General features: G+C 36.0%; 1 protein-coding gene across 2 annotated transcripts in view; it reads left to right on the top strand.

The window, feature by feature from the left end:
* The window catches only part of PYROXD1 (pyridine nucleotide-disulphide oxidoreductase domain 1), a 30,003-nt gene extending 5,562 nt beyond the window's left edge, over positions 1 to 24,441 (top strand). Inside the window, exons 3-12 of one of the 2 annotated variants that reach the window (XM_043967138.1) lie at positions 317 to 436; positions 4,468 to 4,596; positions 8,764 to 8,837; positions 10,972 to 11,132; positions 11,971 to 12,071; positions 15,742 to 15,871; positions 16,950 to 17,062; positions 18,077 to 18,199; positions 21,889 to 22,026; positions 23,720 to 24,441. In XM_043967138.1, coding sequence (XP_043823073.1) covers positions 317 to 436; positions 4,468 to 4,596; positions 8,764 to 8,837; positions 10,972 to 11,132; positions 11,971 to 12,071; positions 15,742 to 15,871; positions 16,950 to 17,062; positions 18,077 to 18,199; positions 21,889 to 22,026; positions 23,720 to 23,968 — 1,338 coding nt within the window. In that variant the 3' untranslated portion in view covers positions 23,969 to 24,441. Of the gene's footprint in view, positions 1 to 316; positions 437 to 4,467; positions 4,597 to 6,993; positions 7,090 to 8,763; positions 8,838 to 10,971; positions 11,133 to 11,970; positions 12,072 to 15,741; positions 15,872 to 16,949; positions 17,063 to 18,076; positions 18,200 to 21,888; positions 22,027 to 23,719 lie in introns of those variants that run through there. The other variant, XM_043967139.1, reaches the window with a different exon arrangement.
* The last annotated feature ends 1,472 nt before the right edge of the window (positions 24,442 to 25,913 follow it).

The raw sequence follows: 25,913 nt of genomic DNA, 5'->3' as shown, positions 1-25,913 counted from the left end.
CTAAAGCAACTGCTAAAATCCTCATCCATCAACATATGAAAGCAACCTTAGGTTCAAATGCTACTTCTCTCCTCAGATTTTTCTAGAGTACTTTTTTCCCTATCTTTCTTCTTTGCCCTATCACTCTGCATTGCGTTCAATTACATGTTGTTTCCCCAGGAGATTAGTTTATTGAATGAGATGTATTCTGTCATTTTTCATCCTTTGTATCATGGTCTTCTAATCACTATGTTATATAAGAATAGTCGTTTAATAAATGCTTGCTTGAATTGAAAATCATTTGTCAAACATTCATTTAATTATTATTATCATACAGGTTTCCAAAACATTGGAAGAATTTGATGTTGAAGAACAACCAAATGCTATTTTAGAAAAACACTTCCCAAACATTAAGGTTTTAGAGTCTGGAGTAAAGCAGCTCAAGGGGACAGAGCATGTAAGATAATTTTTCCTAAGGCTTTTAATATAGAAGGTTTTATTTTCATTCTACTTATTGTATTTCTACTTTTCAATCCTCTATTTTTCTAAGTGGGGAAAAAAACCTGTGGTATATGAATGTAATGGAATATAATTGTATAGTAAGAAATGACAAAGAAAAAATGGAAAGATTTTTGTGAACTGATACCAAATAAAATAAGCAGAACCAAAAAAAAGTATGTTTAAGCATCACAAGAGTCACTACAATCATGTAAATAAAATATTATTAAAACTCTGAGTAACCAAAAAAACAATGAAAGTCTTAGGGAATAGATAATGAAATGTATCTCTTCTTCATGGTTTAGAACAAATAGGAGACAATATTGTATAATTGTAAGGTGCCATAATTGTCTTTACTTAATTGTTTTTCTTTGTCAAAACGAAAGAATGGTTTGATCTGGAGGTACAGTAAAAAAATGATTATACTGTAAAGAAAAAATATTTAAAATTTGGCTAACTAAAAACAATAAAATACATAATAACAGAAGGCTTTTTTAAAGAAATCCCTTGACTTTTAATCTAAAGTGAGACATAAAACAGGGAAACCTATGCTTTCCAAAGCTGTTTGCCACCATCAGGGAGGATATTCAGTAGGAATACCACATGGGGATTCTCTCTGGTTGGTGAAGTTTTTCAAATATTCCTCCTTGGACATGACAGTGTTGAGAGGCTTAAGCCCTGGCACACTGCAGTCTTCTAATTGAGATCTATGTTTATTCAGGAACTCAGCCTAAATATCCATAGAAGAAAAAGAAGAAGATTGCCATTGTCTAAACTGTGATATACAGTTGACAGGCCACCTATAGACATGGATATATCTTGGTCAGACACTGCAAGGTGGAGAAAGAGCTGGGGCTAGGATTGAACAGGATGAAAAGAGCAGTCTGGATTGCTTTGCTTTGAAAAATTACACAGTGCTTTTAATGATCCATAGCTCCTCTTTATAACAAGGCCAGGCTTTTTAAGATCAGGCTTTTTCTCATGATGCTATGTAGTAGCAAGTCACGGAATACCACACTTTCCAAAGAAAGTTGAGAGTTACTGAAAGGGTGATAGAAAAGTAGACATGAGTTGATTCTGATTATTTTATTTTTTTTTTTTTGGTGAGGCAGTTGGGCTTAAGTGACTTGCTCAGGGTCACACAGCTAGTAAGTGTCAAGGGTCTGAGGCCGGATTTGAACTCAGGTACTCCTGAATCCAGGGCCAGAGCACCACCTAGCTGCCCCCTATTCTGATATATTATTAACAAAGAATTGTGCTGGAAAAGTGGCATAAAGGAAATCAAGAGACATGACCAGAAAAGAAAATTTTGTCAGGAAGAGTGAAGGACAGGCAGCTCACATGTGGCATTGATATCTACACAGTGTCAGCAAATCTAAAAAGTCTCTAACACATTGGGTGCTCCTACATCTTTCCCCTTCCTCTCCTGCCCCCAAAGGAAAAGTTATTTCTCCTTGAATATTTGGATGCCTCTAATATGCTGTATAATCTCTAATCATATCAGAAACTTTTAGCCCATATCACCTTTCATCTAGACAATTACAGCATTGTCCTCGTTGTTCCCCCTGCATTTTCTTTACTCTCTCCAATTCATCTTCTACCCTGTGACCAAATTAATAGTCCTAAAGTGCAGGTTTTACTGTGTCACCTTTCTACTCAGTAAGGTTTAGTAGCTCCTCATTGCCCTTTTTGAAATATAGACCTCTATTTGACGTCTAAAGTCCTCCACAACCTGACTTTACCCTTTCTTTGTACTCCGATTACACACTACTCTCACTCTCTGCTGAGCCAAATTAGCCCACTTGATATTCTCTTAAATTTCCCACTTCTGTGCCTTTGCATAAGTAGTCCCCCATACCTGGAGTATTCCTCCTCATCTCCATCTCTTGGAAGTCATATCTCTCTCTAAGACTCACCTCAAGTGCCACCTCCTTCAAGAGGCCTTTCCTGGTTCTTCTAGTTGCTAATTGCCAAACTTCCCCTAATAATCACTGTATATTTTTTGTATCTATACTGTACTTTGTGAATATGCTGTATTCTCATAGTAGATTATAAGCTCCTTGATGACAGAAAATGTCTGACTTTTGTATTTGTAACCCTGGAATCTCACACATAATAGTTACATATTAAATGCTTATTGATTGATGGATGGGTTGCAGGCTCCAATATGGGAGTTCAGTGTCCATGATGAGATGACAGTTTCTTTGAGTTAATCAGTCTTTTACAGTTGGCATGACTTGGTCCTTTAAGTGTGATCTTTTAAAAATTGACACTAAGGAGCAACTAGGTGGTGCAGTTGATAAAACACCAGCCCTGAATTCAATAGGACCTGACCTGAGTTCAAATCTAGTCTCAGACACTTGACATTTAGTAGCATGAGGCTAGTGATTCTTCACAGCCCTTCCTCACTTAAATTCAATTCACTGCAAGTCATGACATCTTTCATGTTCCTCTTCGAGAATGAAGGACAAACAACAAAAACAAGAATGCTATGTAATATATAAGTCAATGAATATTTCTATTTGGGGATGACTCCCAAAATACAATGAACAGGATTGGTATCTATTATCTTTTTTTAAAATCGGAATTATAAATAAAACTATTTTTAAAACTGTGGGGATTATTATGGAGTGTAGCATTTAAATGACTCAGAATCCATTACCATTTGAAAGTATCAGATTCATGTCTACATGTTCTTATCCTTTCTCAATATTCTTTAGTGAATTAGAAAATGTCTTTTACTTTTGTGGGCATTCATATTCTAATACCGGTAGCTTAACAGAAGCTAATGAAAAGGTTTTTCCAGCACTTAAATATGAATCATCATTTTGTAAACTCTCTTATGGTCTCAGACTTTTATTTTTCACTATATAAAATACGCAAATTTTCTGACCTTAATATTACTTTACATCCATGTTGCATTTGAGATTATTGGTTTTGTTTTGTTTTGTTTTGTTTTTTGCGTGGGGCAGTGGGGGTTAAGTGACTTGCCCAGGGTCACACAGCTAGTTAAGTGTCTAGTGTCTGAGGCCGGATTTGAACTCAGGCACTCCTGAATCCAGGGCCAGTGCTTTATCCATTGCACCACCTAGCTGGCCCCGAGATTATTGGTTTTATGTCATTATTAAACAGTTCTGTTATTGGATTAGAAATAATGTCATAAATTGAATAAAATATTTGTTATTATTTGACACATAACTGCCTTTGTGACTTAGGCATTTCATGTAATTTCTCAGTGCCCTAGGTTTCTTTCTGTTACTATTCAAGTTGTAGTGTTAGTTTCCTATACCAATAAAATCACAGAGCCAGTCCTTACTCAAGCTTTTTTAAAAAAATAGTTTGTTATCCTTTCTCAGGTTTCTCTGGTAACCTATATATTATTCTAACTATTTTATGATCTCCTATGGTTATATGTGCTTCTATTTATCTGTTTCATTTCTCCCATAAATTTTCTTTTGATAACTGCTACCAATAACATGATAAAGCAGAGTACTCCTTGATACATTTTTGGGAGTCTCACTCCATGTTACTGAAAATAACATAATAAAATAACAACTTTAAGGTAATTGCTGTTGGTGCTCTAGCTAAAGCATGAATGAATGGGGGGGGAGGTATTGGTTTTTGTTTTTAATGTGTCCTCTTGTCAATGTAAGTATGGTAGTTTAGCAAGTTATCCCAAAATCTTATGATTTTTAAAACCCAGTTTTCGTGAACTATTTTTAATATCATCTTATTTGCCAGCTAATAAAAAAATATCAAAAGGTAAAGGAAAAAATTTCTAAATAATGTCAAAATATTTATATGTGCTATCTGTGCTATGGAAAAGCATTAAATGCCAATTAGAAGGATTATATTTTTTGGCTATTTTAAAACTGAATTTTTAGTGTAAGAGTCTAGGGTTTTGGCACCATCTGGATCCAAATTCCTCCTACTACCAAATTATTTTATCTCAAAATAATCTCTTTTCTTTGTTAATTTAAAATTTCACAGTGCATTTTAACAGAAGATGGCAATCAATATAAATATGAGAAACTCTGTCTGTGTGCTGGAGCTAAACCAAAGTTAATATCTGAAGGAAATCCATATGTATTAGGAATCCGTGATACAGACAGTGCTCAGGTAATATTTTAAGATATTTCACTCAATATTAATAAAATTCATGTAAACTTTCCCATAAAATATGTTCAGATGCAATTAAATCAGGTACATTTTTCTCAAGCAACAAAACTATATATTTTTATAGTCAACAAATACTTATTAAACACTTCAGTGCAAAACCAAAAAGAGACCATAGTTGACAGCAGAGAAGCTTCACTAATAAAATCTGAGGAGATTCTAAACATAGAGAATACCAAAGAATATCACCAAAAAATGAAATTAACTGTATAGGAAATGTCTTGTTTTTAAAGTGGGAATCATCATATCTAAAGAAATTATCCATATACATACAGACCATCCGCTTGCTCTGGGGAAGATAAAATCAAAGTTGAATTAGCAAAAACTATGAAAACAAAAAAATGTGGCATGCATTTCAAACAGCTTCAACTTGACCTATTAAAACAAGCTATTGATGCCTCCCACAGCCCCCCACCCACCCAGTAGGAAATGAATGAAGGAACAGATGATAACATAAATTATCCACATTTGTTATGTAAGTTTAAACAATGTAAAGCAGTTTTCACAATGAGGAAGGCAAATACGGTTTTTAAATCAGTCTTTTTTTTTTTTTTTTAGTGAGGCAATTGGGGTTAAGTGACTTGCCCAGAGTCACACAGCTAGTAAGTGTTAAGTGTCTGAGGTCGGCTTTGAACTCAGGTACTCCTGACTTCAGGACTGGTGCTCTATCCACTGCGCCACGTAGCTGCCCTATAAATCAGTCTTAATCATCAAATATTTAATCTCCTTTTATCTCCTTTAATCTCCTTAATCATCAAATATTTAATCTTTTAGGATATAAAGTCATTTGCAAAAGCCTTTGGAGGTAGAGAGTGGAAGATTATGAGTAGAAATGTACCATAAAACAGAAGTGGAAGGTGAACTGATTTTTAAAAAAGAAAGTTTGTTCAAAGAATCAGTTAATCCAGAGAATCTCAAAAGCATTTTAATATGACGCTAGAAGGACAGCAGACATGAAAATTAGAAAAGATCTGTCAGTATTTGTACCACAAACTCTTTTTGCGATTATTGATAAAGATACCACATCTAAATTCTTAATATAGATACTCTTGGTAACAATGGAGACACCATGTTTGAACTCTTAATATCATTGTGCCCAATGTTATGAATCCAAGGAATTAGAAATGGTACTAAAGAAAGCAGACAAAATAAACAGCTGGACCAGACCAAGTATTCACAGATTGTTTTGGAGGGAACACAATTTTCAGAATGTTGAGGGATTCTCAAGTTAGATGAAAATGGGTAGGTGTTGGAAGAACTGAAAAAATTACTAATGTTATTACTTCTGAACAAAGGCAGTTGAGAAAATATTAATAATTGCTAGCCCATAAACTATAAAACTTTTATCTTTGATGAAGATATAAGAAGGTTCACAAACAGTATTGAGTTCACCACATCTTGAGCCAAATGGTTGGCTGAAAGGTCAAAGCAGAGGATGCAAGAGCCTCTTGCATATCATTTTCTGACTGTAAAAATTGCTTTATTCATGGGGAAAAAACTACCTTGTAGGCTCTCTTCCAATATGGTGTAATTTATGCATATGCCAAGATTATATAAGATTCTATGATATACAACAGCATAATTTTTTGATCTTCATATTATTAATATGAAGTGGGGTATAAGAGAGTCAGGCTGTATGATATGCAGAAAGAGCCACTAGGCTTGAAGTAAGAGGACCTGGCTTACAGTCCTGTAGGTCTGCTACCTGTTATCTTTGTGATTGGGCAATTTGGATATACTATCAGGGAGGGACCCAGGTTCTTTATCTGTAATACAAGGAAACAGACTAAATGACCTTCAATTCCCTTTCCAACTCCAAATCTCTGATTCTGTGATGTACACTCAACAAAGATGTTTATTACTTTCATGGGGAACTTATAACACAGATTACCAAGAAAAGATGGATTCCCTAGAAATAGAGAAGTCTTCTTGGTGTTACTGTTTGCAAATGGCATTGTCCTAAGCGCCTCAAGCCTTGTGACACATTCATCATTGCCAAGCCAAAATCTTATGGAAAAAAAATAGGCAGCCACATAAAAGATATTATGAAAAAGCTTCATGAATAGAAAATGATTTGGACCAGTTATGTAGTGAGAATGAGAGATAATAGATAGAAAAACCTATATGCTGTATTGTGCCCCACACAATTTCAGGAGATCTAGAAGAAGATCATTGACATGTTGAATGGACTCCCTATGAAGGATTTACTAGAGCACACATAAGAATGTTTTATCTACCTTTACTAATGAAAGCTACTTACCTGTCTGTGATGTCATCACCTTGAATATTCTCTTCATTGGTGCAGATACTATTTTATTGATGCCTGCCCATCCTATGTAGGTCTTGTCTTGGTCCTTCCATAAATGTGGTACAGAGCATGCAACTTCCTAGAGGCTTTCCTCAATTTCTCCTGACATTATGAGGCACCTTCCTTATGTAAATATAGTTACTTTTTTTTTCTTTTTCTTTTTTTTTGGGGGGTGAGGCAATTGGGGTTAAGTGACTTGCCCAGGGTCACACAGCTAGTAAGTGCTAAGTGTCTGAGGTCAGATTTGAACTCAGGTCCTCCTGAATTCAGGGCCAGTGTTCTAGCTGCCCCTAGTTAATCTTTAATACACTTAATTGATGTTGCTTTCCCTGAGACTTCTATACACTAAAATATTTTTTGGCTTTTCCTCTGAATTCATTGGTTTTTTCTTTCTTTTTTTAATGTTTTCTACTTCAACTTTATGATTATGCTTTTATCAGGGGTGACAGGCATGAAGTAAACACCTCTAATCGATTTTTGAATTCATTATTTTAGGGGAAAAATACAGAAATTCAGTTCTTCAAGACTGTTCATTTTAATATAGATAAGAACTGTATTTCATTAAATTTCCTCCTCAGAAAATAAATCCTAAAATATGATCATTTTCTAACATCAGCAACTCCTACCTAAATCATATGATTCATTTAATGTGTTGACCTTTCATAATTCTTAAAATATCTAAAGAGTCATCCCATTTCTTTAGGCAGAGTTGAAATGACAGGGTTAAAATGGTCTGGAGCTAACCTAAATGAGACATCATTTTGAGCCCTGTAATCATCTCTCAGACTAACCCTGAATTTCCCAAAGTATTGAATGAAACACAAACTGAATTCAGCTTCAGTTTTTCAGTCTGAGTGTCATAAATTTGATAACAATTTTAATGGACTTTCTGGAGTTATGACCATTGTTTATGTCTTAGGTTACTCAGACAGTAATGTTAATTTTTTAAAAATTCCTTCTAGAAGGGACATGCAGGGTATGGGTGCTTATTCTGAAGCAAGGAAGGTGTGCTATCTGTCCTGTCAGAGCCACAAAATGTCCAAAAAAAAAAATTAGTTGGACCCAATAGTTCATTCTAACCCATAATAATCTTTCCTGTTAGATTAGTATGTGACAAATCTATCATTCCTAAAATATTTAACTATTAAGTGACTCACTAGGATAGGCAAGGTAGTGCTAACTAGTATGAAAAAATAAGCGGTCAGTGTCCTATTAGTGAACTAAGTCCAGCTCTAATATAGTTAGCCCCCTGCCTTTGTTGGAAAAACTGAGCAGATTAAAATTTCCTTCGATCAATATTAAGATAGGGTCCATGAGTGACCATTGCACTTCCAGATTCAGAGGGAGAGGTAAAGTCTTAAAAAAGAGATACAGAGAGTTTTAAAAAAAAAGTGTAGAAAATGTGGATCAGTCAGGAGTGCCATAAGGAAGAAGGAACTGTACAATAAATATAGTACAGTAAAAAGATACAATAAATACGATAGAAGAGATCAAGGGCTATCATATAATAATAATAGCTAACATTTATATAATGCTTTATGGTTTACAAAGTGCTTTTCATAAATTATCTTGTTTGAGCTTTACAACAATTCTATGAGAACAACTTAAGGAAAAGAGAAAGAACTAAAGGAGAAGATGAATATATGATGGTTTGAGAGTTTCACAAAATGGAGAGGTGGGGTAGTGCTGGGTTTCCTCTACAAATTAAAAAACATTAGCTATAAAATTATTACAGTATTCTTTTGTTTCAAATATTTCCCAGTACCACCTTAAGATTTCTGATTCTTCTCTCTTTGATACAGGAATTTCAAAAAGAACTCACTAAAGCTAAAAGAATAACAATTGTTGGGAATGGGGGCATTGCACTTGAGTTAGTGTAAGTATACTTTGTACTTCTTAATAAATAACTCTAGGATTTTAAGTGATTTTTGGCAAACCAGAAGATAAAAAGGCTGATAGCTGGGGGACAGCTAGGTGGCGCAGTGGATAGAGCACCAGCCCTGGAGTCAGGAGTACCTGAGTTCAAATCCGGCCTCAGACACTTAACACTTACTAGCTGTGTGACCCTGGGCAAGTCACTCAACCCCAACTGCCTCACTAAAAAAAAAAAGAAGAAGAAGAAGATTAAAAGGCTGTTAGCTGGATAAAAATATTCGAAATCCTTTTATTAATTTTCAAAGACAATACTTGACTTATTTCCAGATATTATAGGAACTAGAAAATAGGATCAATAATATTAGTATTTTAATACAGTTCTTTCAGAAGTATAGTAACTTCAGCAGCAGGGCCTTTAAAATTTGATAATCATGGATTATTTTCAATTCAACATAGTTGTATGTAGGGCTCAAAAAATATGGCCACTGCTCAATATCCAGCTTTGGTTAATAAATATATTGGTTCACTTTATCCTTGTGCTTTGTTCTTATGGTGGAAGTTGGTGGCTAAGAGTAGGGAGGGGTATTAAATTCAGCAAGGGCACTTACAAAGCACATATGAAATGACTATTTGTTCTTTTGATGGTAGAATTAATGTTCTACATCACTTTTTAAATATTCTGACACATTGAAAGATCATTTTGTGTTGTATTTTGCTGGTGTCACAGGCAGATGATAGGAGAATTTTTGTTCACACAGATTACCCACAGCAAAATAGAGAGAAGTTTATTGGATTATTGTTTTTTTTAGATTTTTGTGTTGTTACTAGGTTATATCCTGTAACAATTGGAATGACGCCACCTGCTGGAGAGTTACTGTAGGAGAGCTCTGCCATGAGAAGAAGGCATCTGAGGGCAAGCCATGCGGTTAGACTAGTCTGAAAATTACTTCATAGTCTTATCATTGGGTCTGCTTTCAGCTTGCAGGGCTTGGTGTAAGACCTCTAAGACTTACACTCCACTGGCATAGCCTCTAAGAATTCAGGCTTACTTCCCCTCCTAGTGATGCATCAGAATAGTACTTTGGTGGAGGTTACTAGAATAATAATTTATTTTACAAGTTTAACCTACTGTAAACATCTTTTTTTAAAAATAAAGCATCATGGGGGGCAGCTAGATGGCGCAGTGGTTAAAGCACCGGCCCTGGACTCAGGAGTACCTGAGTTCAAATCCGGCCTCAGACACTTGACATTTACTAGCTGTGTGACCGTGGGCAAGTCACTTAACCCCCGTTGCCTAAAAAAAAAAAAAAAAACAACTAAAAAGAAAGGAAGGAAGGAAGGAAGGAAGGAAGGAAGGAAGGAAGGAAGGAAGGAAGGAAGGAAGGAAGGAAGGAAGGAAGGAAGGAAGGAAGGAAGGAAGGAAGGAAGGAAGGAAGGAAGGAAGGAAGGAAGGAAGGAAGGAAGGAAGGAAGGAAGGAAGGAAGGAAGGAAGGAAGGAAGGAAGGAAGGAAGGAAGGAAGGAAGGAAGGAAGGAAGGAAGGAAGGAAGGAAGGAAGGAAGGAAGGAAGGAAGGATGGATGGATGGATGGATGGATGGATGGATGGATGGATGGATGGATGATTACTGAGGGCCCTACACAGGAAAAGGGGTTAATGGATTTAGAGAGGAAATGTAATTTAGAGATACAGTTCAGTCTCCTAATTTTGCACTTAAGGAAACTGAGACAACAGAAATAAAGCAACTTGTTCAAAGTTACATAGGTAATAAACAACAGAACAAGAATTCAAACCCTAGTCTTGTAACTTTTTGTTTTTACACCATAATGCCTCTTGGAAATAGATTTGTTACATAGAACCTTCTTTATAACAGTTTTCAGTATAGTGGGATTTTCATGGTATTCATTATAAATTGGTTAGTTATGGGTCAGTTTTGGTCTGTTGGATAAGTTCTTTTTATAAATCTACAATAAGCTTTTTGTTCTAAAAATCTGTTGGACATTACACATTCTTTTTCCAACTTGACTCAGTAGTCAAGTTGGTTGTTGTCCAGTAATAAGTTAGTTGTTGTTTATAGATTTAAACATTCTTTTTGGCAAATTTGTAACTATACTGATTAAGTTTAATATCCTTTTCAGGTATGAAATTGAAGGTTGTGAAGTGATTTGGGCTATTAAAGACAAGGCAATTGGTAATGCTTTCTTTGATGCTGGAGCAGCAGAATTCCTGACCTCAGAGCTCACTTCTAAAAAATCTGAAGCTAAAATTATGTGTAAAAGAACCAGATACACAATAGAGGGTAAATGTTTTTAAAGTTATTTCCCTTCCCTTTCTATCTAGAACAATTTAGTCACCGTAAGTCAGAGAACAGTAATGTTTAGGGGGTCTGAAAGTGGTAGTGACAAGCAAGGAATATATCTTCTCCTCCTACCCCCAAACATGGCAGGGGGGTTAGGGAGAGGGGGGGTTGCAGCATTAGAGAAGGCATACCTAGCATTTAAAGCCACAAACGGTATTTGCTTCCAAAGCAGATGGGATCAGAAACACATGTAGGAGTTGACCTTGGAAAGAAAAAGATCCTCATTTGAGGATGGAACAAAAGAGGAGAGAACGAGAGGAGAGGTTAATGTTGAGGCATTTGGAGGCATATAAAAGAGCAGAAGAGGAAGCTTATGTTTGTATGACCTCTTTTCTGCTTAAAAGTAGGCTTCTTGAGAGAAGCAAGAGTGAGGCAAGGTAGGGATGAAGTAGTGCAGGAAATTTAAAAGAAGAAAAGGTTTAAAACAGGTACTGGGGTAACAGGTACTCTGATAAAGAGTTGATTAGAGACGAATAAATGGATTGAGGCACAATGGTAATAGCTCAGTTGGGATCAATTTACAAATTCATAGCTGACAAAATCAGCACAATTATATGACTTCTTTAGGTGCATTCAGTAGCACACAAATATAAATGAAGAAAGTGCATAGGTACGTGCCATGAAAATTGTGGAAGTTGATGAACCGGGAGGCATTTATAACTTGAAATTTAGAAAGAAACTCAGTCTGTACTCCCTAAGCTGAGCTTCAGAACACACTCAGGGATTCTTAGACTTGTATATGGTTTTTGCTTTTTGATCCTGACTTCTTTGTTTTCAGAAAGTGAAAAGGAAGCAAGTGCCTTAGCTAATGCTGGTAATCTCGGCAGCGCCTTGGGACCTGATTGGCATGAAGGTCTGAATCTCAAAGGGACAAAAGAGGTGAGTATGCCTTTCTATACCTAATCAATTTCTGTGAATGCACATTTCATGTATCTCCCTGCATTGACAAAAACATGAAATATTTTTTTAAATAGTGCAAAAGACAGTTACTCTATTATTTTCTAGTTCTGCTGTCTAGGACAGGACTTCGTAAACTTTTTCCACTCACTACTCCTTTTAGCCTGAGAAACTTTTATGCGACCCAAGGTATATAGGAATATAAAATAGGTATACACCACCTTTTAGTGTTGCCAAATTTTTTGTGACCTCCACATATGGGGTCGCAACCCACAGTTTAAGAAGCCTTGGTCTAAGAAAGCATTTGATTTGTTCTTCCTGCCCTGGGTAGCTGTATATCTAAATCAATAGTTACTAATTTTCTTTTGAAAGTAGTCCAAGGGGGGCAGCTAGATGGCACAGTGGATAGAGCACCAGCCCTGGATTCAGGAGGACCTGAGTTCAAATCCGGCCTCAGACACTTAACACTTACTAGCTGTGTGACCCTGGGCAAGTCACTTAACCCCAATTGCCTCACTAAAAAAAAAAAAAAAAAAAGAAAGTAGTCCAAGGGTAGCCCAGACTCCATTGATAGCTTTTTCAAGCCTTTCTTATGCAGTCATTATATCAAATTAAATTCTCCACTGTATTATTTTTGAGCCCTTTTGTTTACCCAGGTTTATTTATAGAAGTAAGTAAAATATGCTCAATGTCCTTAATATTTTTTCATGAACTTAAAGATGACTAAAATGTTTAACAAATAATGTGTTTAAATGAAGTGAATTTTTTTTAACTTAACCCTAACCCCCCCCCCAAAAAACAACCACCACTACCCCATTCATTAAGTGTCTCCTGGTTTGTACAGCATTATGCTGAGGGCTGGGAGAGATAGAAAGTTTTGTTTTAACATGGTTCCTGACTTCAGAAATTTCATAGTGTAGCAAGGAGACAAAATGAACACAGAGAGCTATAACATGCTATATTACATGATAGCATGTTATTTTGTAATTCTCTATTTGTACTATGGAAAGTCTGAGCAGGAGGAACATTACCAGCTAGTGATGAAGAAGGGCTTCCTGGAGGAGATTATATTTGAGTTGGGCTCTAAAGCGGGGAAGTGGGGGCCAGAATTAAGAAGGACATTCCAGATATATGTAAACATGAGCACCATGGTATTGCATGAAAGTGACTATGGGTAGAGAGAGTCCAATTTGACTTTAGTGTTGAGTTCATAGAGTTAAATAATATGAGCTAAGGCAGGACAGAGAGGGTTGTGTGAGTGTGGAAATCTCTGAATATCAGAATGAGGAGTTTGGACAAGCTATGGGGAGGGAACTCCTAAAGGTTTTTAAGCAGAGGAGTGACACAACTAGATCTAGATGTAAGAACCCTAATCCTGACATTCTGGGAAAGAAGGTTTGGAGATATTCTAGAGAGAAAAGAGGCCTAAAGATAGATCCTTGGAGAATAACTATATTAAGGGATTAGAAACTAGTTTCACAGTCAAAAAGCCTGGGTTAGATTAGATCATTTCCTCGTTATTAGTGTTCCCTTCCATCCCCAAACCCCAATTTATTTTGTATTTCTTTTTGTGCATGTTGTTTCTGCCCAGTAGAATGGAAGTTTTTTCAGGGCAGAGGCTTTTACTTTTTGTTTTTGTGAGACACACAGGATGAGCAGACATGTATGCGTTGCTATAGATTGAAGATCTCATTACATTATCTCTCCTTTCCTTCAGATTTCCCTATTATGTAATGTCTATGACACTATAATTTTTCCAGTCACTCAGACTCACAACTTTGGTGTCATCTTTTGTTCCTTACGTTCTTGACTTCATACATTCAATTAGTCGCCAAATCTTTTCATTTCTTACTGAAGTAGCTAGGTGGCACAGTAAATAGGACACTGGGCCTGGATCCTGGGTTTAAATTCAGTCTCAGACACTTAGTAACTGTGTGAATTTTGGACAAGTCATTTCACCTCTGTTTGCCTCAGTTTTCTCAGCTGTAAAATGGAAATCAATAGCAACTACCTCCCAGGGTATTTGTAAATCAGATAATATTTATAAAGCACTTAGCATAGTGCCTTGTACATAGTAAGCACTATATAAATGCTAGGTGGAGGGCAGCTAGGTAGCACAGTGGATAAAGCACTGGCCCTGGATTCAGGAAGCCCTGAGTTCAAATTCGACTTCAGACACTTGACACTTACTAGCTGTGTGACTCTGGGCAAGTCACTTAACCCTCATTGCCCTCAATGAATGAATGAGTAAGTGCTTTGTGGTATTATTCATTACTATTATTATTCTACCTCTCTTTCATCTATCTCCTTCTCTTTAACCACCACCCTAGTTCAGAGGCTTATCATCTTTCCCCAGGTCTATTACAATAGCCTCCTAATTTACCTATTTGTAAATTATAAGTAAGTACATATTGACATATTGGTCATATTGGACATATTGGACATATTGACATTTTTTAAAATTGTCTCCAAAAAAGTTTGGAAACTACTAGTCTCGATAGTAGTAGTACATTGGGGTGAATTCTGGTTCAGTCATTGGTTAAATGGCTAGACTTAGAGTCCTTATTCTGGCACTTTGGAAGGTAGTTTCCAGCCCTCGGCCCTTTGTTGTTTATCATTTTTTTATATAGTACTTTAAAATGTGCAACAATTACCTTATGTACATCCGATGTGACAAGTCCTATGTGGATTTATTAACAGCATTATTACTACAAGCATTATTATCCCCATTTTACAGACATAGAAACCGAGGCATAATTTACTTGGAAAAAGCCCTAGATGGCATGCTTACCAAGTATACAAGTGATGCAGATCTGTTAGGGATAGCTGACATTGAGTAACAGTCGGATTCCAAAAAAAGATCTTGATTGGGAAAAAAAGATTGATCTAAAGCTAATTAGATATGTTAATTGGAATAATTCTTAAGTCCTACACTTGTGAGTTGGATCAGTATGGCAGTGGTATGGCTAAAAAGCAGTTCATTATAAGACAGTAGTGTGGTTTGGTAGCCACAAAAAAAAAAAAAAAAAGAAAAGAAACCTAATAAGATCCTAGGCTTCCTTTAGAATGACATGATGTCTATGCCTAGGGAGGTTCTGTGTCTCCTGTACTCTGCCCTAGGCAGAACATAGTTAAGAATATTGTGTTTAGTTCAGGGTATCATATTTTGAAGGGCATCTCGATGGCACAATGGATAAAGTGTGGCCCTGGAGTCAGAAAGATCTGAATTCAAATTTGATCTCAGACATGTACTTAACTGTGTGACCCTGGGCACGTGACTTAAACCACATTTCCTTCAGTTTCCTTATCTGTCAGATGAGCTGGAGAAGGAAATGGCAAACCACTGCAGTATCTTTGCCTTTTCTCTACTCCCTCCTTCCACCCATATGCCCCCATCAGTAGAATGCAAGCACCTTGAAGACAGGTACTGATTCATTTTTGGTTTTGTATATAAGCCATTTAAGAAATGTTTATTTGTCAAATCATCATTTAGATTGAAGGGATTTGCTTTTCTACATGTTTGACTTACTATAAATTCCTATAAATTAAAATATCAAAAGCTTTATAAATACTACAAATAACTTATTGTTTTCCTAATAGTATGTTTTATGGTAACTAGCAAGTTTCTTTTTTTTTTAATTTTAATTTTTAGTTTTCCCACAAAGTTCACATTGAAACCATGTGTGAAGTTAAAAAAATTTATCATCAGGAAGAATTTAAGCAACTGAAGAAAACCTCCTTGACTTTTCCTAGAGATTTTCAGGATATATCAGCTGATAAAGGTAAATATTGAAAGAATAGTCTGCAACTGTTTATGATCTGTATTTTTCATACTTTTTTATAATTTCTTTTATTTGAAGGCCTCTCAGATATACATGTAGGCATTGTACAAATATAGATTAAATTATTGCAATTAATTTCTTTTTTAAAAAATTATAAATCAAAGTAATAGCAATATTGTGGGATGATCAGCTGTGAATGACTTATTCTCAGCCATATAGTAAACCAAGACAACTCTGAAAGACTTAGGATGAAAAATGTGATCCATCCCCAGAGAAAGAACTGATGGTGTCTGAATACATATGGAAGCATATTTTTTACTTTATTTTTCTTGGGTTTTTTTGTCTGTTTTCTTTCACAACATGACTAACATGGAAATGTTTTGCATGACTACACATGTATAACCCATATTGAATTGCTTGCTTTCTCAAAGTGGGGTGGGAGGAGGAAGGGAGAGAATTTGGAATTCAGAGTTTTGAAAATAGATGTTAAAAATTGTTTTTATGTGTAATTGGGGGGAAATAAAATACTAAATTAAATTTTTAAAAAAGAAAAACATTTGTAAATCATTACTACAGCAACTATTCAGATACACTCAGTGAATGCTAAACTCAAATAAAATCATTTTGTTCTGAAAGTTTTTTCCTTTATAGGAAAAAGGGTGATTCAAAGAACTTGAATAAGTCATTGAAAGAAGAGCATGTTATAAAATGGTGGTTTAGTCCAACTGAAGTCTGAGTAAACAGAGAACTTATAATTGTTTGAAAGTATCATAATGTTTTGGTTTTGATTTTTTTTTTATTAATGGAAGCAAATATACATTGTATGCTTAGTGCTCTCCTGGGAGGTTTTTGAAACCAGATTAATGGAGTTTGTGAGTTAGGTGAAGAATTATGCCTACTTTATTTCTTAATGAACAAAAATTGTTAGCATTTTAAAGCTTATCTGCCTTATTGCTTATGGATTGCAATTTTGTTTTGATGCTTTACTTTTATATTCATATGGTGCTGGGCCCATTTAGTGCTGAGTAAATATTTACCTGTTGATATTTTTTGAGTCTGAGGTCTTCACTGTTTTTAGATACGTGGCCTGTGTATGTCGAATTGACCAATGAGAAGATATATGGCTGTGATTTTATTGTCAGTGCAACTGGGGTCATGCCAAATGTTAAGCCTTTCCTCGATGGCAACAATGTAAGGAGTCACTTTGTATTTATCTGAAAATGTCTTTTATTGGGGTGCATTGGAATGCTAGTAATCCTTATGAAGAAGTCAAATTCAAAAAACATGCAGAATATTTCTCAAAATTGGGATTTGAAATTTTATTAGCACCCAATGTACTGGTTTTCAGTGTGGCTATATGTATTTCTTGATCTATAGCAGCATCAATTCCTTGGTCATCCTAAGTAGTTACCAGTTCCATGAATACACTTACTTCACCTTGCTATTTAAAATTAGCCTGTTGACATGGGCTGATGAATTTTGATGGGTGGCTGTGCTGTGGTAAATGGGCTTGCCTTTTAGTTGAGTCCATAAGTATACAGGTTCATTTTTTAATACATATCTTATTTTTTCCAATTACTTGAAAAAAACAATATTTAACATAAAATTTTTAAAATTTTGAGTTCCAATTCCCTCTCTGCCTTCTTCTCCCTCCATGCTGAGAAGGCAGGCAATTTGATATTGGTTATACATGTGCGGTCATGCAAAACATATTTCCATATTAGTTAGTTATGAAAGAAAACACTAACCAAAAAGAAAATCACACACAAAAAATAAATGTTTGCTTTGATCTGAATTCAGACTCCATCAGTTCTTTCTTTGGAGGTAGATAGCATTTTTCATAAGTCCTTCAGAATTGTCTCAGATCTTTGTACTGCCAAGAATAGCTAGGTCACTCACAATTGATCATCATGCAGTATTGCTGTTACACAGGTTCATTTTTCAGTTCAGAATGATTGATGAAATTTCAAAAGGAAGAAAATAGGATGGCTAGAAGCTATTCCAAAAAGATTCTAAATAATTCTTCAGAGATTTTCTTTCTTCAAGTAATTAGTTGGTTGGTTTGTGTTTGTGCACTGAGCCCTTTTCCTGTTTTCTTTTATTCATTAAATTTAAGTCTACCAATGAGTAAAATTGGGCTTTTTCCAGTGTAGCACAGAAAAGGCCACTTTTCCATTTTTACTATTTATTTGCACATATTCTTAGTTTATGCTAGGTGAAGATGGTGGCCTGAAAGTAGATGACCATATGCGTACATCACTTCCCAATATCTATGCTGCAGGTGATATCTGTACTGCATCATGGCAACCTAGTCCAGTCTGGCAGCAGGTAAGTCATCCTATCTAATGTTAGACTTTTATGTAACTTAAGCTTTTGATCCCATCTTTTCAGTTTTTCTACAAGTGATTAAATGGAACGCACTATAGAAGATGATATAATGTTGAAAAACTTGGGGAACAATGAGTAGAAATTAGCCTTAATTTTAGATAAGTAATCATAGTATTGTCACAGACTACTATGTATTTTTTCAGATTTTTAAAAATATTGCAATGGTTTTCCTTGTGCTTGTTATTACATAAAAGTGTAAAAGTAAAATATTGTTTTATTTTGGCAGCATTGCATAGTGGATTGAAAACTGACCTTGGAGTCAGGAAAGCTTGAGTTCAAGTTCAGACTGCATTCAAGGGCTTTTCTCACCAGGAGTTCCTCACAGTATTGTGATTATAAGTCCAGAACAAAACACATTTTTCTAACCTGTTTCCATAGGTAGAAACTGTGGAGAATAAGTATTTTGGTCCTGGGTAACTTTTATTGTGTTCCATATTTCAGTTATTGCCATTTTAAAGGATTCATTTACATTACTCATTTCTCCGTGATTTTCTGCCAGACTCATTGCAGTCCAAGGGTTCCCTCAGATGCTTTCCAGGGTCCAAGAGGTCAAAACTATTTTAGTAATAATACTAAGATGTCAAATATGGATAGATAATATAATACACATAAACAATACCTCTTTGGGGAGTCTTCTATGATTTTTTTTTTTTTTGGTGAGGCAAAAAAAAAAAAAAGGACTGTGCAAAGTCACCAGCCTCACTCTCCTCCAGAGCCATCTAGATCCAGTGGCAAGATATATAGCAGGATGACTGCAGATGGCTCTAGGTATTTTTGGGGGAGAGTTAAGTGACTTGCCCAGGGTCACACAGCTAGTAAGTATCAAGTATCTGAGTCCAGATTTGAACTGAGGTCCTCCTGAATCCAGGGCTTGTGCTTTATCCACTGCACCACCTAGCTGCCCCCTAAAGTTAAACACAATTTCTTTTTTTCTTTTTTCTTTTTTTTGGTGAGCCAGTTGGGGTTAAGTGACTTGCCCAGGGTCACACAGCTAGTGTCTGAGGTGAGATATGAACTCAGGTTCTCCCAACTTAAGGGCCAGTGCTCTTATCTGCTATACCACCTAGCTGCCCCATGAGGCAAGTAGTATAAGAATCCCTATCCCTATTTTATAAATAAGGAAACTAAGGCTCAGAAGTTCAGTGACTTGTCCATGATGAGAAAGGTCGCTGTCATTCTGTCTCCCTGTCTGTGTCTGTCTGTCTGTTTCTCACTCACTCACACCTATTCTACAGATATAGTAAAGTAAGGTTGATATCAACATATCTCATAGTCTCCAATTTCGGAGTTATTTGCCAAAAGGTGTTTTTCCCTCTCAGAAAATAAGGATGCTTTTTAAAAAAAAGACTTATTGTAGCAAAACAGACAAAAACAATTGATACACTCAGTGTCTATATCTGCCAATGTATATACATTCTGACCTGTTAATTCCCAGCCTCTTTACATTAGTTGATACAGATTGTCTCATGCTTCTGAGAATTCTTGTTAATTTGTCATTTCTAACTGCACATTAATATTCCATCATATTTATAAACCAATTTTTTTAGTCACTCTGGGGATTGTATTTTTTTAGTAGAAATAATACCATATATTTAGATTAGGTTCTCAGATCAGATTCACAAATATCTATTTTATCACCCTTAGTATGCTAGAACTGATTCCTTTAATACTTCAAGGATCTGTTATTTCTTTGATGTGTATTCACTTCATAGATACAAATCTCAATCCTTCTGTGCTTTCTTTAATAGTCTTTTTTGAGAGTTGTAATGGTCAAAAAATATATCACCCTTAGGCTAACCTGTTGATGACCCTTCTCCCCATTTTCTTACATGACACCTCATCTCTAGGTACACCCTTGAAACTTTTACAGCATCACCATAAGACCTTCCAGGACTTATGACATAAGCCATGAGAACCCAGGGTCAATTTCATACTACAGTGAGGTATTGAAGTAGGACTTAAGGGTAGTTATCTTACCAGTGATACTAAAGCTAACCATTGTGTGTAACATTTTTACGGGACCATTAATAAGAATTATAATTTAGGACTGCAGAAATCTATTTCCCTAAAGGGAACTCCCCCAACTCTAGACTGTGGTGACTCTTAAAGACCTTCCACAGATGGGGCAGCTAGATGGCGCAGTGGATAGAGCACCAGCCCTGGAGTCAGGAGGACCTGAGTTCAAATCTGGCCTCAGACACTTAACACTTACTGGTTGTATGACCTTGGGCAAGTCACCTAACCCCAATTGCCTCAAAAAAAAAAAAGACCTTCCACAGAGACACGTGTAGTATATATAGCCTCTTGCCAGTATAATGTCAGGAATACAACTTGGTTGGCTCTTGAGTGATCTCTTTCTTTTTTCCTTTTGTGAGCTTTAGAGATCTACTTAACTTCCTTCTGCTACCACCTGTTGTTTCTAAGAGGGATTTTTTTACTTCTCCAGCCCACTTGGAACAAAACAGTCACATCTTTTCTCTTTGTATTCCTGTCTCTAAAACAAACATACTGCCCTTTCAAGGTGTTGGAATATTTACTGCTATAATAAAGAATAAAAAAGTTTTATCTCTTGTGTTAAATCTTTTCCACTTAAGACTTTATTAGAGAATATTAGTTTGTTTTATTTAAAGGACTGAAGATTACTGTTTAAAAAAAAAAAAACCTCAGACTTAGGTTAAGGATTTTTTTTTTTTTTTTTTTTTTTTTTTTTTGCGGGGCAGTGGGGGTTAAGTAACTTGCCCAGGGTCACACAGCTAGTAAGTGTCATGTGTCTGAGGCTGGATTTGAACTCAAGTACTCCTGAATCCAGGGTGGGTGCTTTATCCACTGCTCCACCTAGCTGCCCCCAAGGCATTTTTTCATAAGCATTTGGGTTGGGGACTGAGACAAGTGAATGGCAATCATAGTTTATTCTCCAACCTCTTTGTCCTCACCAGCCTCTTCTTGGCCTTACAAACCCTGCTTGGGACTGGTGAGGATGTAAATATCTAGGGAAAGAAGTTCCTACAGGCAACATTACTTAAAGCCCGGTTATGTTAAGCATGTCTTTAGCATCATGTGAAGTATAAATTTTGCCCTTTTTTCCCCTCAAGGGATGGGGAGAGGGGTATCAGGGTCTGGATCTGTGCTTTTTCTTTGGTGTAGGGAACTCCTAATATGGAATTTCCTCTGCTGATGAAAATCAGCACTGATGTAACTTGCAGAGTTAAGTGTGAGCACCAAGAGGTAAAGAGATTTGTCCATGGTCACACAACTAATACAGAAATAGGATTTGAAACCCAGGACTTCCTGGGTTCAAAGCTAGCTCTTTATCCACTATACCCTAATGCTTCTTATAACAAAAGCAGTGAATTTCAGTATTTAATTTTCTTAAATTCTAAACTTCTTCCCAGTGCAGCACACTTCGAACTGAGGTAACATTTATCAAAGGCATTTTGTTTTTAATTTGTAAAAGCAATTGCTATATAATTTTGGCAAATTCATTTGGTCTGAACTGTGGTTCTATGTTTAGTTCCTTAAAGGGAATTAATAAGGATAATGTAACCTGATATAGTAAGCATTATCATAAACTGCACCATAGCCTGCCAAATTTCTTTTTAAATTTTAAAATATAATTCTACAACTTTCAGATGAGGCTGTGGACTCAAGCTAGACAGATGGGGAACTATGCAGCAAAGTGCATGGCTGCAGATACTCTGGGAGACTCTATTGACATGGATTTCAGTTTTGAACTTTTTGCTCATGTAACAAAATTTTTTAACTATAAGGTAAGATATATTATAATCAGTTATCAAATGTGGCATATTTCTTGTACACAAAATGTTGATATCTGGCTTTTGGCTTATTTAAATAGGCCTTTTCTTAACTTTCTGAGCTAGGTGTTCTCTTTTTACTAATATTTGGTATGCTTTAATAAATGCTTAATGCCCCAAAACTGGTGCTAAAGCTTCTAATTTATAAGTAACAAATACATTAGAAACCCCAGCTAATTTTCCCCAAACTTGGGACAGAAATAAGTCGACCACATTTAATTTTACATGTCATATAATCTACCTAATTCTAAATTTAATCTAAAATTAACCTCAAACTCTTAAGTTGGAAAAGACCTCAAAATTTAACTGTACACCAACTTCTCCCTGAACACAGGAAGGAATGTGTAACATTCATGAGAAAAGCTATCTCCCCTCTTCTTGTAGATTTACTGTGATTGGGAACTTTCCAATTTGAAACCAGCCCATTTCATTTTTGGAATGCTCTAATATAATTGCTAAACATACTTCAATGCAAAAACTTTTACCTTTTTCCTAAATCTGTTTCTCTGGGTTTAGATAGAACAAATTTACCCTAATCTACATTATACCTCTTTAAATACTTGAAAGACAAAAAGAAAACAACTCAGCAAAGTCACTACCAATGACAAGATATATACCATTTACCCCAGTATTAGGGCACATACTGCCCTTCCTATGAGAAGAGAATTATGTTTCATGTTTTTTTTCCTCTAGGACCTTCACTGGTCTCTTTTTACATCATAGTTTCATTCTTAATGATTACTGTGTCTTTAACACATTATAGAATTCCTCAGCCTCTGGGGTTTTTTTGTTTGTTTGTTTGTTTTTTAGTGAAGCAATTGGGGTTAAGTGACTTGCCCAGGGTCGCATAGCTAGTAAGTGTTAAGTGTCTGAGGCCGGATTTGAACTCAGGTACTCCTGACTCCAGGGCCAGTGCTTTATCCACTGCGCCACCTAGCTGCCCCCAGCCTCTGGTTTTAAAATTCAGCCTTCTCCCTTTCTTAAAACTGTTGATTATACAATATTACCTCTCCTATCCTTTAGCATTTCTTGTTCATTTTGTGAAGATGGACAGATATATACTCTTTACAGTAGAAAGAGACCTAGCTCTGAAGTCATCTGATGCGTATGGTGGGCAAGTCATTTAAATAACCTTGGCCTCAGTTTCCTCATCTGTGAAATGGCTGAGTTGGAGCAGATAACTTCTAGGATCTCTTCAAGCTCTGCTTTCATTTGGGAACATCCTTAGAAATTAACCTACCCTCAGTCTACTTCCATCTTCAGTCTGCCCTTTATCTGTCCCTAGTCATGCTTTTTCACTGGTATTTATTGTTAGTAAAGTGACCTTTTCTCTAAGCCAGTGTTAAGGTGTTTCATTCTCTATAAAGTCTGCTCCTGATATTTATGACTGTAGCTTTTAGTCAAGCTGTGATATTATTCATATTTAATATATTTGTATTTACTATTAAGATTGCAAATAGATTTTTTCAAATACTTAAAAAAGATTTCAAGCTTTATTTTCTAGTAGTTTATTATTTGAGACTAAGAATTTTCAGTGAATTTCAAAGATTTTTTTTTCTAACTTTTGCTAACAATGTAGTTTTTATAACTTTAGACAATTTTAAAAAATAAGTACATATTGAAACATAAGCTTTACTTTTCTTTTCAGGTTGTACTGTTGGGAAAATACAATGCTCAAGGCTTAGGTTTAGATCATGAATTAATGCTGAGATGTACCAAAGGACAAGAATATGTTAAAGTGGTCATGCAAAATGGACGGATGATGGGAGCCATTCTAATTGGTGAAACAGACTTGGAAGAAACATTTGAAAATTTGATTTTAAACCAGATGAACCTTTCAGCATATGGAGAGGATTTGCTAGATCCAAATATTGATATAGAAGATTATTTCGACTAAAAAATATTTACTTTAAGCCACTGGAAATAAGAATTTCATGTCAAAACAGAAAGTTGAATCATTGTAGCAACTTAGATGATAAACATCATGCTGAAGTTAAAATATGCAAGTGTCTTAATGATGAATATTTTTATGGAAAAATGTGAAATTCATTTAAAATATAAGCGTACCCAGCTAATTTTTGTGTTTTAATACTGTATTATTACTGATCAACTCGAACACGTAACTATAGTTTGGAAGTATGTGCTTTACATTTCACAAAATCTTAGGATCCCTTAAAGAAAGAACCCTAGAGGCAATCTAGGCAAATCTCTACCTAAACAAGACTCTCCCCTCTGCATTCATACTCAACAACTAGTTATCTAGCCTTGGCGTGAAGACTTCAGGTAAGGGTATGTGTCATTTGAAAATATATGGGGGTGCCCATCTAATGTTTTAGGCTTTAGGGAACTTAGCTGGGGTTTCTAATATATTGCTACTTATAAATTAGAGGCTATAGCACCAGTCTTTGGCATTAAGCATTTACTAAAGCATATTAAATGTTAGTAGGGGAAGCTAGGCGGTGCAGTGGATACAGCACAGGCCTTGGATTCAGGAGGACCTGAGTTCAAATCTGGCCTCAGACACTTGACACTTACTAGTTGTGTGACCCTGGGCAAGTCACTTAACCCCAATTGCCTCACCAAAAAAAGTTAGTAAAGAGCACATTCATTGCTCAGAATTAGATAAAAAAAGAGAGAGCACAGGGCAGTGTGTCTGCCTCCTCCAGCATCCCAGGTCAAAAGAGTGCATGAGAGTGTAAGCTTCCTGCTGTCCAGGAGAGGCAGACTTTACACACTGCTCCAAATTAATTGTCTACCATCATTCAAATCTTTTGGTTTACTGGACTCGAAGGGTGGTCCACATTAAAATGAGTATGTGCTGAGGATGTGCAGATCCTCTTAAGGGAAAGGCTTTCAGGTAGGTGTGATTTTAATCTCTATTGTCTCTATTCAGAGTCCGGCTCCAATCCTATTGACCTTGGGCTGGCCTTAAAAGAAGTTGGGCAGGGCCCTGGATTCCAGAGGACGTGAATTCAAAGCTCGCCTCAGACACTTAACACTTACTAGCTGTGTGACCCTGGGCAAGTCTCTTAACCCTCATTGCCCCTCGAGAGAAAAAAAAGAAGTTGGGCAAGGCTCCCTCTAGTGGGGTGCCCCCTTAAAACCCATCATTTTCTCACAGGTAGGAACAAAGGGTGAATGAAAGGAGGAACCTTGCCTTCCAAGACAGCCTGTTTCACATTAATATAGCTTTAATTGTTAGGAAGTTTTTGCCTATGTTGTCTCCCCTGATAAAATGAAAACACTTTAAAGGCAGGGAGTTTATTCCCCATGCCTATGCATAGTGGGCATTTAATAAGTGATTATTGATTGGCTAATTCACCAAGTCAGAGTACAATAGAACTATTGCATCCCTTATCCTCTAAACTGTTTCTTAGTGCAGTCAAAGATAACATTGGCTTTTTCAGCTAATATATCAGACTGTTGACTCAGAGTGAGTTACCAGCCCTCTAAAACCCACATTGTACGTGTGAAATTGATCTTTTTAACCTGTGTATTTATTTATTCAATTTGTAGCCTGTTGAAGATTTTTTTTAATAGTCACTCAGAAATGATAAAGTTACAATCTCTATCTTTCTTCAGATCATTGATAAAAATGTTCAACAACATGAGTCCAAGCAGATTGCTTCATTAGAATCTTTCCTGCAAACTGACATGATGGAACCCTCAATGACAACTCTTAATCTAGCCATTCAACTAGTTATCCACCTCATTTGAACAACTGCCTAGCCTACATCTCTTTACCTTGTCCATAAGCATAAGACTTTCTCACAAACTTTATTAAAATTCTAGCTAAAGAATTTACTCATTCACAATAATTCCATCAAAACAGAAAATGGGGT

The sequence above is a fragment of the Dromiciops gliroides genome, chromosome 5 (genome assembly GCF_019393635.1).
Source record: "Dromiciops gliroides isolate mDroGli1 chromosome 5, mDroGli1.pri, whole genome shotgun sequence".
Taxonomy (NCBI): Eukaryota; Metazoa; Chordata; class Mammalia; order Microbiotheria; family Microbiotheriidae; genus Dromiciops; species Dromiciops gliroides.
The sequence above is the reverse complement of the archived record's forward strand: the minus strand, read 5'-3'. Positions and strand labels throughout refer to the sequence as shown.